Here is a 15,536-nt window from a genome sequence, read left to right on the forward strand (position 1 = left end):
TTCAGACACTGAATGTGGATTGAGGTTAGGGCAAACTTAATATGGCTTCATGATGGCATGATGTTCAAACTATCTCATTTCCTATTCACAATCCACCTAAGATTAGCAGTTCCCAAATTCCTCAATTAATCAGACCAGTAGAATCAACACCTTCAAAAATTAGAGGGAATGATATTATCTGTCAACTTTGAATTTTGCCAAAATAAAATTAAAAATGTACACGACTATCCTATATGTCATCATATTGCACGAAAGGAAGGACTTTTAACAGCAAACATAGGACAGACCTTGCAAGCCTCTCTATATATCCAGATAGGATAGCAAATTTTTTTTTTTTTTTTAAGTTTATTTGAGAGAGAGGGAGAGAGAGAGTGCGCAAGCAGGGGGAGCAGGAGAGGGAGAAGTGGATTCCCCACTGAGCAGGGAGCCCGATGCTAGACTCGTTCCCAGGATCCTGAGGTCATGACCTGAGCTGAAGGCAGACGCTTAACTGACTGAGCCACCCAGGCGCCCCTGGGATGGCAAATTTTAACAATGCGCCTGGAGAATTTAGGAAGGGAAGCAGCATGCATTATTTGATCATCTCCGTTGTCCTCCAAAAAGTAACAAAATTGACTCCTTACTTGTTACAGTTTTAAGATGCGCTATGTGAAAAAGCTTTCAAAATAAAGAACAAGGAAGAAGGGGCGCCTGGGTGGCTCAGTCAGTTAAGCGTCCACCTCTGGCTCAGGTCATGATCCTGGGGTCCTAGGATTGAGCCCCACTTTGGCTTCCTGCTGAGCCAGGAGTCTGCTTCTCCCTCTCCTTCCGCCTGTTACTTCCCCTGCTCGTGCCCTCTGTCAAATAAATAAATAAAACTTAAAAAAGAAGAGAAAAGGGCACCTGGGTGGCTCAGTTGGTTAAGCGACTGCCTTCGGCTCAGGTCATGATCCTGGAGTCCCGGGATCGAGTCCCACATCGGGCTCCTTGCTCGGCAGGGAGCCTGCTTCTCCCTCTGACCCTCCCCCCTCTCATGCGCTCTCTCTCTTTCTCTCTGTCTCAAATAAATAAATAAAATCTTTAAAAAAAAAAAAAAGAAGAGAAAAAAAGAAGAAGGAAGACGGTAGCTGGCAGTGCATCCATGGGCTCACGATGCTGCTTTCTCTGCTTTCATGAAGTCCAAGTTCAAAATTTTCTCTAATAAAAAGCATCGTTCTTTAGGAAATACGACCCACTGTTAAGATTTGATAAAGCTGGGTATGTGTATGCAAGTGTTTATTCTGTACCCTTTGAACATACTTTAAGTTTTGTCCTTGCCATCCCTGCTTGGAAGTTTTTGTGGGCTACATCCAACATCTGGGCCCACACAGTTTCTTCTGACGCCTTTTTTCCTGAGCCTGGGTCACACCTTCTTCCTTGCCTTACTCACAATTTTTTCTTGAAATCTGGACAATTTGGATGATACTGGAGCAAGTACGATATTCTGATGTAAAAAAACCTGATTCAATTTAAACCGACGAAATCGGTTTCCCCCATGGGAGAGTGCAGCTCCTGGTGTCTCTGCTGTTTTTATATTCTTTTTTTTTTTTTTTAATCCTGTGCTCTGGCTTCCCAGAGGTTGCTCCTGCGTGGCCTTAACGGTCCTCAGAGCCCGAGCCGCTTCCATCCCCGGCCCGTGGCCCCGGGGCGCAGACCGAGAAACGCTCTAAGGCCAGTCCTTCCTTGGCTTTCTCAGTTCAGAGTCTCCCCGCTAAGTTCCCACGGGTCGGCCCCTCGCCCTGTCTGGAATTGCGATCTGAAGACGGGCAGAGTTGACTTTTTGCCACGTTTCCTTCCAAGTTCAGCATTTTTTTTTTTTAAGATTTTATTTATTTATTTGAGAGAGAGAGAGAGAATGAGAGACAGAGAGCATGAGAGGGAGGAGGGTCAGAGGGAGAAGCAGACTCCCCGCCCAGCAGGGAGCCCGATGCGGGACTCGATCCTGGGACTCCAGGATCATGACCTGAGCCGAAGGCAGTCACTTAACCAACTGAGCCACCCAGGCGCCCCAAGTTCAGCACTTTTAACAGACAAAGTCGCAGTTTGTGCATAGTCTACACCGGCCCCCACCATGCAGCCCACCCCCTCGGGCAATAAAGCTGCTGGTTTGCATGATTAGCTTTTGCTAGCTTTTCATGATGGGCTTGGTGCGAGGAAAACTGGGAGGTTTGGGGAGCCCCAGGCAGGAAGGCCTACAGACTCCAGTGGTTCTTAATGGAAGCTCTAGACGTTTTTCAAAAATCAACAATGTTCAGTTTCTTGCCTGTTTCTGGTCAATTACCAGGGCCCCCAAAAGGTTGTTTTTGACCATTTTCGTTTCCTACTTTTTTTTTTTTCTTTCCAGGGAGGGATGGGCTGATACAGCCCATCGTCCCACTGCTATAGCCAGATGTCTCTAAATATCCTTACTGTCTCTTCTTACATGCTTGAAATATCTGACACACACACACACACATTAAAGAATGACAGCAGAAAATTATTTTTCACCAAGTCAAACTAATGGCCCAAGGAGGGGGGTAAATAAAAGTGGAAAGACTTCTAAAAACTGAAGTCTTCATTTCTCCAGTGGCAGTTCTGTGGAGAATTGATTTTCACCCTCTTGAATATTTTTCAGCACAGGAGCTGCAATGGGCAAGGGCAAGCGTGGAGAGAGTAGCCCAGGTTGAGCCCGCACACCTCGGCTGCCTCTGGGAGGAACACATCTGCACGTGGCGTGGTAAATGCTTTAGGGAGACGACTTTGAAATCATTCCAAAAATTCCAAAAGACTACACATTCCATGTAAGTTTTCAAAAATAAAAAATTACCTCATTAGTCTAGAACTTGTGACTCCATCACCGTCACCCTCTTTATTCACGGAGAGTGCCTGAAAATCCCTTTTTTGAAGGGATTAATGTGCTAACTCACAGATGACACCACGGGTTCTTTAGAAACACACCTCAGTGGAAGGAGCTGCGCAGGAAACCTGAAGCAAATATTTAGGACTCTGGTTTCCAAGTCTTTTCTTGAAAGGAAATCGTGTTTCCCTTTCACCGTCTGGGATGGACTGTCCTCTGGGAAGTGTTTGCATTTGCCCTGAGTCAGGAAGGGCTCGAGGTTGATTCCCCATTGCTAAAGTGTCTCACAATACAAGGTCCTTCAACATCTAATTGCCGTGTATTTTATTTTTTTAAAGATTTTATTTTTAAAGTCATCTCTCCACCCAACGTGGGGCTCAAACGCACGACCCCAAGATCAAGAATCGAACGCTCCCCAGACTGAGGCAGCCAGGCATCCCCAAATGCCACATATTTTAGAAAAAATGATGTCGCTTACATTTCTAACAGGCCAAAGATATCTGGGAAACAACCTTACCAAACTCTTGACATTAAGTTCACGGTATTTTCAATCGAGACTTAACTTCTGAGGGTCAGAGGATGCTGGAGCTAAACAGGAGAGGACTCTTGTGAAAACAGCCACAGATGAAAATGATCACAGTTATGGTATCATGATAGAGCAAATCATTCATTTCTTAACCCCAGGAGGGCTGAAAGCCTGATGCACAGAAGAACCAAGGCAGAAAACCAACTAAGGGTTCAAATATTTGCCTTAAGTTTTTATTTATTTACATTCTTGAATTTTTCTTTATCTCCAAAGCAAATACTGTTGTAATTATAATGGATGATTAATTCACTGGATGTATTAATTATGGCAAAGGCATGCTGTAAACCCCTCAGATATATCCTATGTTCACATGACCTAAGTCCCACGGACAGGAAAACTAGGTTCAGGTTCGTAACATTATATACCCCATGATTGCTGGTTAAGGGCAAGAACTGTTTTGCCTCTTATCTGACATTTAATTTGCTAGCTTGCTTCCTTCTAGAGTGCTCAAATCTTGCTCTAAGATGTGCTTAACCACCATTCCCCCTGGCCCCATTTGGCCCCTGCCTGTGAGGCCTCCAAGTGCTTGGTATGTCTCACATTCCTCCAATGATCTGCACACGTCTCTCTCTCCCACTTGACTGGGTTTCTCCTGCCTCAGACCCTCCCCATCCCCTCATTTTTAGCAGATAAACTCCCTGCCAACGTCACCGAATTAAATTCCCACAACTTCCTTCCACCTCAATCCACCCTCCACCTGCCCTCTCTTCCCTCACTCTGGTCCCAAGAAAGGCGGCCTTCCTCTCTCAGGCCAACCCTCCGTGTTCCGCTTTTTTTTTTTTTAAAGATTTTATTTGTCAGAGAGAGAGAAAAGGAGCATGCACGCAAGCGAGCACAAGCAGGGGGAGCGGCAGGCAGAGGGAAAAGCAGGCTCCCCGCCGAGCAAGGAACCCGATGTGGGATTAGATCCCAGGACCGCGGGATTATGACCTGAGCTGAAGGCAGACGCCCAACAACTGAGCCACCCAGGCGTCCCCCGTGTTCTGCTTCTATCAGCTCCCCCTTCTCAGGAACTCTCTGCATGGTCTTCAGCCTCTTGGTCTGGCCTAAGCTGTGTCCTCCCAGGAGCACGCACACAGGCTTCAGCCTCCCAGCCTACCACGACTTTCCCTCCACCCAACTCATCTACTCAAGTCCTCTTTCCCCCTCACAGCCTGATTTCTCAACGAGTTGCCTACAAACACATCTTTACTTGCTCATGACCAACTCAACCCACTTGACAATATGGCTTCTGCTTCCGCCATTCCATGAACACAGCTCAAGCTCAAAGCCAACAACTTCCCAGTCCCTAAATCCAATGGATTCTTCTCAAAACTTATCTTGCCAGGGCAGCAAGCACTTCACACTTTTGACCTCTTCCTGCCTTCTTGAACAACCCTTGGCTTCAGTAACACCCCCACCCCTGACATTCTTACCCACTTTTTGGCAGTAATAATCACAACTTCTAAAATCCGTGTAGAACTATAGGCTTTATAAATAAAGCATTTCCACAAGTGATACATTTATTCATTCAATATTGTGAATGAATATGTTACCTGACCATTTACTATGTGGGGGTTCAAAGATGAAAGAAATCAGTCTCATAGTCAAGGCAATTTTGTTAAAGATCACAGAGAAAGGATCGATCAAAATCAGTACTCCATCTCCCAACTCTAAAAACCATGCTCCTTCCAATACCACCATCACATAAACTGTTAAGAATATTCAAGTTCTACACCTCAGAAAAAAATGGAAGACATAACTGATTATCTTGTTGAAAAACCAAGAGCCCAATGATGCATATTACCTCTGAAAAAAAATTAAAAGGCTGGCTAAAACCTCTCAGATCCTGTTTTCATACAAAATCTTCGGCCTCTATTAAATTGTTCATACTTAACATTTCCAAGGCTCACCCAGCATCCTAACAGCAACATCCGGTGAACACTTGAAGACATTAGCTTCCGTAGTTCAACTGCTGCTATAAACAACATGTGTAAGTCATTTCTCCCCCTTCTAAAGAAAAAGTCAGCAGCTGTTTGCTAAAAAAAATTTTTTATTGTGGATAAAGACATTGCCAACTTACATATATCATTTTTACTTAGAGTATTTTTTTGCCTTGCAGTGCTCCTGAGAAATTCAGAAATGCATTGACTTTAGCTCTATAAAACACAACCCAATATTAAGGTTGGGTTGTAAATTTCCCACATTTAGATATTTCCCTAAAAACCAAAAGACAACTTATCAAGTTTAATTAGAGAAACCTTAATAAGTTAAAAAGTAAAGACGGGCAAATAATCACAAATGTCAGAACATTAAAATACCATTACTTTTTCCATAGGAATATATAAAATAAATATCAGTTATACTTACTTGATATTTACAAAATTAAAGGAAATTTTTGTGGATGGAAGACATTTTAAATACTTTGATATATGAAAAACTTCATTGGTTTTGAAAAATCAGATTCAAATGCTTTAAGTCTGACGCATAATGGCACTCCCCCATTAATTCTTTATCACTCCCCTATCCCTGAAGACAAAGTTTGTTTTCCATCTACTAATTGGATAAGTATTTTGAGTCTTTCCCCCCTTTTTCAATTAACCATTAAAAGGTTAAAATAAACGGGAGGCTTTCTTTGCAGAGGATAGTTAATATTTTAATTGGCTGGTTTTAAGAAAGTCATTCCTTTTTCCCCATGTTTTTGTTATTTTAGTTTTGTTTCCTTTTTTTTTTTTCTTTTAAAAATCGATAATGGCAGGGTCCAAAACTCAACCAACCATGATACAGGATTATATTAAAATCAAATTCAATGGCTGGATGGCTTTTCTACTATATTATAGCAGTTGAAAACCATTAGGAATGTTGTGAAAAACTGGCAGCTAAAGCAAAATTCAACCACAAATTCTAGTAAGTTTAGAGAGAAGTAAACACTAAAAGTACTGTAGTTAAAATATTGCAGTAAAAATACCGTTTGCCATGTCCTATTGCTAAAATAACAATTATATGCTTCATCACTGTATGGTTACTAAGATTCCTTGAGCAGATGGCTCATCTCTGACACAACTTGGTTTCAGAAAAGTAGATGAGTTATGTCTGGTTTAGATCAACACACACTTAGTATGCATACCAGTGAGCTATAGTTTCAACCATGATACAACTGAAACATTAGGTACCACAGCTTGAGGACAAAGTCACATACTTAAATAGCAGCCATGAAAGGTCATGCTGTGATGTTTAGATATGCAGTGCATCCATAACAGCTTTCAAACTTACGGGTGGGGGGATGCTCAAAATGTCCTCAAAGGCCTTTAAAATATGATGATATGCTACTTAAATATGTAGCATGCATCTCCTTTTCAAATTAAAAGATGAAACTTTTTTTGCATGTTCTCTTTCTTCAAAATGAAGGATCATGTGTCTTTTTCTTTCTTTTTTTTTTTTTAACTTAGAAACTTTTATTTCAGATGCTCCACACTGAAATGAAACTTCAATGGCAAGGAGCACATAATTTAGGACGGCCAGTGAAAGCATCTTTGGAAGGATCATATAAAACCTAAAGGTAATAATTTCATAGAGAAATAATAATGGGCAAAACGGACAAGAGGCAGTTTGACAGTTCTAATATAGAACCTGTACAACAACTTCCTTTAAAGTGGACTGAACAAAGAACGGCGATATAAATACATTAGCTCGGGAGACAGGTGAGGTTCTGAGGCAGCGACGTCTCGGCTACTAAACATTTCAGAAAAACGAGCTTTACCCATCCATACATGAAGACTTCTAATCTTCCAATCTAAACACAGTAGACAGTTAATCACAGCAAAATTTACAAACAACCAAATTGAGCCCTGGCCAGGGCCAGGCCTATTTACATATTTGAATTAGTATTATTTTCACCTTTCCTTGTTATACAGATGTTTCTATTTTCAAGGTATACTGAAATTTACAAAATTTGCAAGAAATGTCTTTAAATGTACAACTCCAACGACTAATACAAACACGAACATCCCGATATAATTAAGTTCCAGGTCAAGACTTTTTAGGATGGGTTTGTGAAAAATTAAAGAACTACTCCCTTCCTCTTCAGTTGCAAACACCTGGTGCTGGTGACGTCACTGCCCTCAGTGAGCAGGAGGATGAGAACCGGGGACTCCCGGACCAACGCGTCTCTTCTACCGCTCCGCAGAAAGGGCGGGAGGTATCCCGTTCAGCGATATCGCCAATTGTAGGTACGTAAATGCAGCTGTTCGACTTAACACCTGCCCGAAAGCTGTGTGCACGTGTGTGAGCAAACATTTTTGAGATGATACCTTTAAAAAGATACCTTGGCTCTTAAAACTAAATCATATCTCCACCGTATGTAACTCAACATTAAAAAGGAACAAATCAGGATACATGTAACAACTTGGACAGGTCTCAAGGGAATTATGTTGAGTGAAAAAAGCCAATCCCAAAGGTTACATACTGCACAAGTCCATTTACACAGCCCTCTTGAAGTGACCAAATTACAGAGCTTGAGAGCAGTCAGTGGTTGCCAGAGATTAGGCGATTATAAAATACAACAGGGCAGCTCGAGAGAGCCTTGACGAAACTGTTGGGTATCTGAACTGCACTGTAGTGCTGACCACAGCGATCGACACGTGTGATAAAATTGCATAGAACCAAACACACACACATTCCACGTCCCGACACCTATGATCTCCCAGGCACAACCCTGTTGTTGGCCTGTCTACACAAAGTCCTCTCAAGAGGACTAATGAAAAGAAAAAAAAAAAGGATGACCAATATATGCTTCAGATCAATTGTTTGCACTACACAGATAAGCCACTATTATTTTCTCCTTCTTTTTTGTAAATCTCTTGATTATCTTTAAAAGATGAACCACATGTCTCTAGCTTAAATGAGCTTGAAAATCATAGAAATAAAGAGCTGATATATAGCTACTAGAAATTTTTATCTTTCTTTATATTTTTCTTATTTTTTGTAAATTAAGATGAAAGATCCAATGTTTCTAGCTTAAATTAGGCCAAATCAGAGAAGGAAAAAAGCATATACTACAGCAAACACTTCCTCCTGGGACACCTGCAATTTCTAAAAGCAAAAAGAATATTTTTATTAAGTTTAGAGAATGTACAACTGCAAACAAATACACGACTTTTTCTGAAAGGCCACTTTGTGGTAAAGTACATACATATAGTGTTCATGGTTTCTTTAAAGTGCTACGTATGTTGTCTCTGGCTTGAGAATCACCTATTGCTTTAGAAGGTCTTTCAACACAACTCCAGCGCTGTTGTCAGGGGACACGGGCAAAGGTGTAAATGTGGGCAACACATCCGAGATGGGTTTCAACAGAAGATGCCCAGGCCCCCCAGGCCCAAGTCCAGCTGGGTTAATGAGAGGCACAGCCGCAGAGCGGGGGGCCAAGAATGGATTCACATCTGTTCTTCTACCAGATCTGGATTCTGTGGTATCTAGATGATAAAACACAAGTTAGTTAATCTCCTATATATTATTTAGTTAACACTACACATGTGTTTTAGGTTCCTAGATTTGGCCCCCAAATAAATTTAATTCCTATGCTGCTGGGTTCTGGATCCGCTAAACAGGGTCTATGACATATAAAGGGTAAAAAAAGACAAGACAGGAAGCGAGAGGAATGGGGAAAGAACTGGGGAGGGAGGAATATCTGCATATACAGCTAATACTTTATTAAACACATTAATATTGTTGTTTGATAGCCAAATACCAGTTATATAACTGATGGACTTCATTTACTTTAATAACGGCTTCTCAGAGGGTGTTTTCTATGTTACAATGCAAATTTTCTAACTATTCACCTGAAACATGGAAGGACTTGAGAACTCCTTTTCCCCCAATAATTACGAGGGCCATGAAAAAAACTGGCACCAATTCCACAATAACAATCAAATTTAATATTTATTTACCCAAAGAAAAACAATTTTTTCACATTACATTACCTAATCCTTTTTCAGACATTCAAAGGTTTGAAACAATTCTCCACTAGATTATTTCTCTATCGAGTTATGCTAAAACTAGTTTTTTATTGGAATAGGTATTTGTTAATTCCCTAATGTCCTGGTGGATAGAATTCTGCTTTATTACCCAAGACGGCTAACAACTTCCTGTTAAGAGACAAGCACCACTCAAGCAATGGGAAACTCAAAATAAAAAGAAGCCTCTAACACAAAGAAAGCATTGAGACAAATTCACCCAATCAACTTAACGTCAAGCACCCTGGGTGCCCAAGCTTTACTTCTCCGTGAATGACAACTTTCCAAACTCTGGAAAAGCTTCTGGTGCTCCTTAGTAAGCTCTGACCCTTGTCATACACTTCCAAATCCAGCATTAAAGACTAAGCTTGTCTTTTGTTGTTTTTTAATGTAAACCCTGTACCAGCTCAGAATATCACTGGCTTTTGTCTCTGATCAATCCAAACCAAGCTGGGCACATGTCTTGATAAGTGAAGGCGGGGGGGGGGGGGTGGGGGGGGGGAGAAGGGAAGAAGAGAGGGAAGAAGGGGAAGGGATGGAGGGGGGACAGATGGAGCGAGAAGGGATGGAGACGGAAGGGAGGACAGGGAGCAGGAGACATTGCCATAATGAATCCTGGAATCCACTTGAAGATGCTAGAACCTAATGTAGCAAGAAGAAAGTATGGTTTTGTTTGTTTTTTAAGGATTTTATTTATTTGACAGAGGGAGAGAGAGAGAGTACAAGCGGGGGGAGTGGCAGGCAGAGGGAGAGGGAGCCGCAGGACGCTGGGATCATGACCTGAGCCGAAAGGAAGATGCTTAACCGACTGAGCCACCCAGGCGCCCCAAGAGAAAAGTGTTTCTAGTGCAGTCTGTAGCTGTTAGATAAAGTGAAGACTTTTTATTAAATTTAGGAGCCAAACCTTTTATCCAAACAAATTTTACCATTTCTTTTTATATAAAAGTTCAGGAAAATAGAAGTATTTGGCTAAATTAGACTTCAAAATTTCAAAATATAAATTCTTTAGTATTTTATCCAAATTTAAGTACCTGATGTGATATAAACTTGAGAGTATATAATAACATACACTTTTAAAGTCCAACTAGCAAACATTTTAGTCTGTATTAAAATACGAAGATTTCAGATAAAAGAGAGACTTTCTAATAAACAATCTGTTCATAGTCTAATGGATTATAGTGCAATTTCAACTCAAGAAAATTTACTGCATGCCTGTAATATTGGGACATAAATATAAATAAGGCCCTTTAGACCTAGTGGGATAGAAAACTATACATACAGATTACAGAACCACCAAACCATTTGCTTGTAGGCAGACCTTTTAACATACAAGAATGCTTCAATACATTCTTGGATGTCTAAGCCAGTTTACTAAACCACTCTTAAAATATTACTAACATACCAAGGTTTGGTTATTGAATATTAACACTTAGATGTTCACAGGGAGAAAAACCTTTCTCTAACCATAAACTTTTTTTTTTTTTGAGGGTAATTTGCCATTATATTTTAATTCTTAAGAAATGTCTACGTGGGGTGCGGGGGGCGCCTGGGTGGCTCAGTTGGTTAAGCGACTGCCTTCGGCTCAGGTCATGATCCTGGAGTCCCGGGATCGAGTCCCGCATAGGGCTCCCTGCTTGGCAGGGAGTCTGCTTTCATGCTCTCTGTCTCTCATTCTCTCTGTCTCAAATAAATAAAAAAAGAAATGTCTACATGGGACGCCTGGGTGGCTCAGTCGTTAAGCGTCTGCCTTCGGCTCAGGTCATGATCCCAGGGTCCTGGGATCGAGTCCCACATTGGGCTCCCTGCTCGGCAGGAAGCCTGCTTCTCACTCTCCCACTCCCCCTGCTTGTGTTCCTGCTCTCGCTATCTCTCTGTCAAATAAATAAATACAATCTTGAAGAAAAAAAAAAAAAAAAGTCTACATGTAGGGCGCCTGGGTGGCTCAGTTGGTTAAGCGACTGCCTTCGGCTCAGGTCATGATCCTGGAGTCCCGGGATCGAGTTCCACATCAGGCTTGCTGCTCAGCAGAGTCTGCTTCTCCCTCTGACCCTCCTCCCTCACATGCTCTCTCTATCTCATTCTCTCTCTCACAAATAAATAAAATCTTAAAAAAAAAAAAAAGAAATTAAAAAAAAAGAAATGTCTACATGTAAGTATACTTTCAAAAATTTATCTTAAGGGAAACATTTAAGGATGTGTGCAAAAATTTATCAAGGATGTTCATCACAGCAATATTTATAACAGAGAAACTGAAACAATCTGAATATAAACTACATTTTTAACTCTAATTTAGCAATAAGCACCATTAGTATGAAAGAAAAACAGATGACCAAACAAAGGTTTACTGGTTCACCAGCACTTCCAAGAATAATTCAAAGTGGCTTATGCAGAGAGAAGAATTATTTCAATATACAAAGGAAAAATATTTCATATTGTTTAGGTTAATCTAAGCTAATTAAGTATCGGACTGCTACAGAATATATGAAGCCAAAATCTAATGCTTTGTTGGAATTTTGGAAGAAGTCACTGCACATTTTCAAAAACACTAAAAATTTAGTTAAGATCACGGTAAAACATAATCATAAATTACACATTCAATTTTTTAAATTGTAGAAAAAATAAATATCTGGTTTTACCTTTAAAACTTTCTGGTACATTTGTAACTACTTTTCTCCTTCCTGGTGAATCCAAAGGTTTCATATCATGAACAGAAAGCTTTGGTGGTGGAACAGATGGATGAGATTCTGTTTCTAGAAATTTAACAAAAAGTTCTGAAAAAGACTAAGGAAATAATATTTGGGTTATATATTAGGCAGATATTAAATTATACTTATTACAACCAAAAAAATGTATCAGCTACTCTAATTAAATATCAAAAACTAATCATGCCTTCTGAATCATTTCTTTATAATTAAGCTTTATGAACCATTAAAACTACTAGTGCTTTAGTTACGTTTATCAATTAAAACCTTTAGCAATATAATCAATAATGTTTGATGATAACATTTGTTACAAACCTTAGTCATAATTAGCTACCTGATGACAAATTTCTTGCCATTGATGGCACTTAAGACATCGTCTTAAATCATTTTAGTTCTATTTACATGGACATGAAACACAGCATCAAAAACAAGTATTAAAAGTCATATTTAATCAATGAATATAGCAAAAGCTCACCAGTAATATTATCAGATTAAAATAATGTAGTGTAAACCTTTCCTTTGTTTTTGTAAGATTTTATTTTTAAGTAATCTCTACACCCAACATGGGGCACGAACCCACAACCCCTGCTCCACCGACTGAGTCAGCCAGGCAACCCTAGACCTCTCCTTTAAAATAAATTTCATGCCATCTGATTTAAACTAGGGTATTTTTTATCTTCAACCAGCTCTGGGTATATTGCCTATCCTCAGTTTCTTCTTTATTAAAAAACAAAGTAAAATAAAGAAGCAAACTCCACATAATTCACAGAGCTACTCAGTTTATTTATTTTTAGTTTTTTAGTTTTTATTATTTATTTAAGTAATCTCTACACCCAATGTGGGGCTTGAACTCATGATCCTGAGATCAAGAGTCAATGCTCTTCCAAATGAGCCAGCCAGGTGTCCCGAGCTACTCTATTTATTAATGTTCATTCAGACTACCAGGCACTGTGTTTTCATGTTTATTAACTACTTCTTCCTGCCAAGATGTAAGTTTGTTGAGGGCAGGCACTTGGTCTTCTGGTTTGCTGCTGCATCCCCAAAGTTGAGAACAGTCTGGTACACAGGAGGTGCTCAGTAAGTTAAGTGCTGAATGACCAGGTAGATACAAACATGCATAAAATAAAGCCTCTGTCTTTAAGAATTTCATAATTTAGTAGTAAGACAAATGATGCTGTGCCTATAGCAGCATGATCAAATATAAAAATACTTAATACTTTGAAAAACAAAAGTACTATATAAATAAAAAGCTAAAATAAAACATATATGCAATAAATTTATTTAAACTGGCTTAATGGGGTGCCTGGGTGGTTCAGTCGGTTAAGCATCTGTCTTCAGCTCAGGTCATGATCCCAGGGTCCTGGGACTGAGTCCCATATATCGGGCTCCCTGCTCAGCAAGGAGCCTGCTCCTCCTCTCCCTCTGCCCCTCTCCCTGCTTGTGCTCTCTGTCAAATAAATAAATAAAATCTTTAAAAATAAATAAACAAATAAAATAAAATAAATAAACTGGCTTATTATCTTTAAGCTAATCACCTCTCTGGATCTCAGTTTCCACAACTCCAAAATAAAAGGGCTGTATAATAAAATAGCCTAAACAAGAAATGTGATTTTCACACATGAATGCGAGGCACATCCATCTGACCACTCATATCAGAGCAAGAATAAAATTGGCGCTTACGCTATTAAGCACAGATTGTTGATTTGGTCTCAGAGGCGTGTTGGGGACACTTTTTGATCCTCCTCCAAGCCACCCAGTCATCCACCTGGTAACACCACCCTGATCTCCATGAAGCAACTAAAAGATTATTTTAAAACAGAAAAGTTTTATCAATACAAGAAAAGAAAAAAATAAGAACTATTTTTACTTGATTTCAGATGGTAGCACACTATGCTTTTCAAGTCCAATTCCTAGTAAACGTTTCTTACTGGGAGAGGCTACACATACAATAAAATGTCATCCTAAGCACGATCTCAAATCAGAGTTGAAGCTTGTCATGTCTCAAAACTTAGCATTTTGACAGGAGACGTGACTTATAAGTGACAAAACTAGTATTACACAAGCTGAACAAATCTACCTCTTCATGGTAGTATGAACAGGTCCATTTCCACATTACTGAGAAAAAGGAAAAGCTCTATAATATAGAGTAAAAGAAGACACTTTTATATGATGCCACTATCTGAGTTATAAAAATATTCAGAATGACTTTCCATCGTTCAGTTACCTGCTCCATTTCCTCCCTCTTGATACCCAGGATGCTCCCCATTAATCGTAGCACCTCGTGGCGCTGATGTTTTGGCGTGTGGAAATGTCCAATGAAGAGGTTTCTCATTAGGATTCTGTGAAAATAAAGGCAGAAACAGCTCAGGCTAACTCAAAAGTTATCCCCATATTTAGTGTACCCACACAATAAACACTAAACATATACATATTTATTATACTTTAAAAAGTTACCAAGAAACCACTAAACAACAAAATATTTTGAGGTACTTAAAAAAAAAAAAAAAAAAACCTCTTGACAAGTCTAATCAAAGACATTTCAAACAATCTAAAAATGCATACCTTTTAAAACATCAGTTATTACCCACTTACTTTCTCCAACCAAATCAATCCACTGAGATGGTGCTCAGTGACTCTCAGTGTCTGTCTGGCTTCTGCCTTAAGATACTCCCAATGTCTCCCTCCCCACCTCAAATGGTGAGGACAGCTCTTGTGCTTCACAGGTGTGCATCTACGCCCATGCTCACATTTATTAAAAATTTGCTAATAATATCTAAATCTTTCAAATATTAATGATATGTTACATATATACCTAGGTTTCAGACCTAAAGCACTGAAGCAAGGTATGTTCTTTAAGGACAGGTAGAGAGAGTTCAAAAGAATGCTAAGAATAAAACTTTTTATTTTCTACGTACTTCCTATTATGGTGATGTTTTAACTCTCTTCCACATGGTTTTAAGAAAAAGAGTTTGAGCTGGGAAAAATCCATTGAAAAACCAAGAGAAGTTATTCTACTGACTCCTCATGAAAACGACCTACATCTCATCACCATACAAGAAAAGGCTTTTTAAAAACTTAATCACATATAAACATCTACATGTAGAAGCTCTTTTTACTGTAAAGGTAATCTCCATAAAATACATAAAAGTTAAAAGGCAGAGAGCATACTTGTCCACTTTTCCTTCTGTGCTGTTTACTAAGTTCATCAATTTCTTTTGTACATCATCCAGCATTTCTTGTCGGAGTTCATCTGTTTTAAAACATGTGAATAAAGATAGTCATTAAACTGATTAAAATAGCCTGGATGAATATATAATGAGATTTATAACATCTTTCCTATAAATTTTGAATATGTACACTTATTCTAATTAGTAATATTTAATAACTTCCATCTCTTCTTTGGT

At 39.4% G+C, this 15,536-nt stretch overlaps 1 protein-coding gene across 2 annotated transcripts in view; it reads right to left on the reverse strand.

Annotated features, from left to right (window-relative positions):
• Positions 1–5,452: 5,452 nt before the first annotated feature.
• TRIP11 (thyroid hormone receptor interactor 11) overlaps positions 5,453–15,536 on the reverse strand; it is a 66,474-nt gene continuing 56,390 nt past the window's right edge. For both annotated transcript variants that reach the window (XM_045901416.3, XM_045901415.3), the window contains exons 17-21: positions 15,301–15,382; positions 14,357–14,471; positions 13,813–13,929; positions 12,067–12,211; positions 5,453–8,890 (exon numbers count right to left, since the gene is read on the reverse strand). In XM_045901416.3, coding sequence (XP_045757372.1) covers positions 8,670–8,890; positions 12,067–12,211; positions 13,813–13,929; positions 14,357–14,471; positions 15,301–15,382 — 680 coding nt within the window. In that variant the 3' untranslated portion in view covers positions 5,453–8,669. The remainder of the gene's footprint in view (positions 8,891–12,066; positions 12,212–13,812; positions 13,930–14,356; positions 14,472–15,300; positions 15,383–15,536) is intronic.

The sequence above is a fragment of the Mirounga angustirostris genome, unplaced genomic scaffold, assembly GCF_029215605.1.
Source record: "Mirounga angustirostris isolate CCGP_5_RB_7025 unplaced genomic scaffold, mMirAng1.0.hap1 SCAF_9, whole genome shotgun sequence".
Lineage (NCBI taxonomy): Eukaryota > Metazoa > Chordata > Mammalia > Carnivora > Phocidae > Mirounga > Mirounga angustirostris.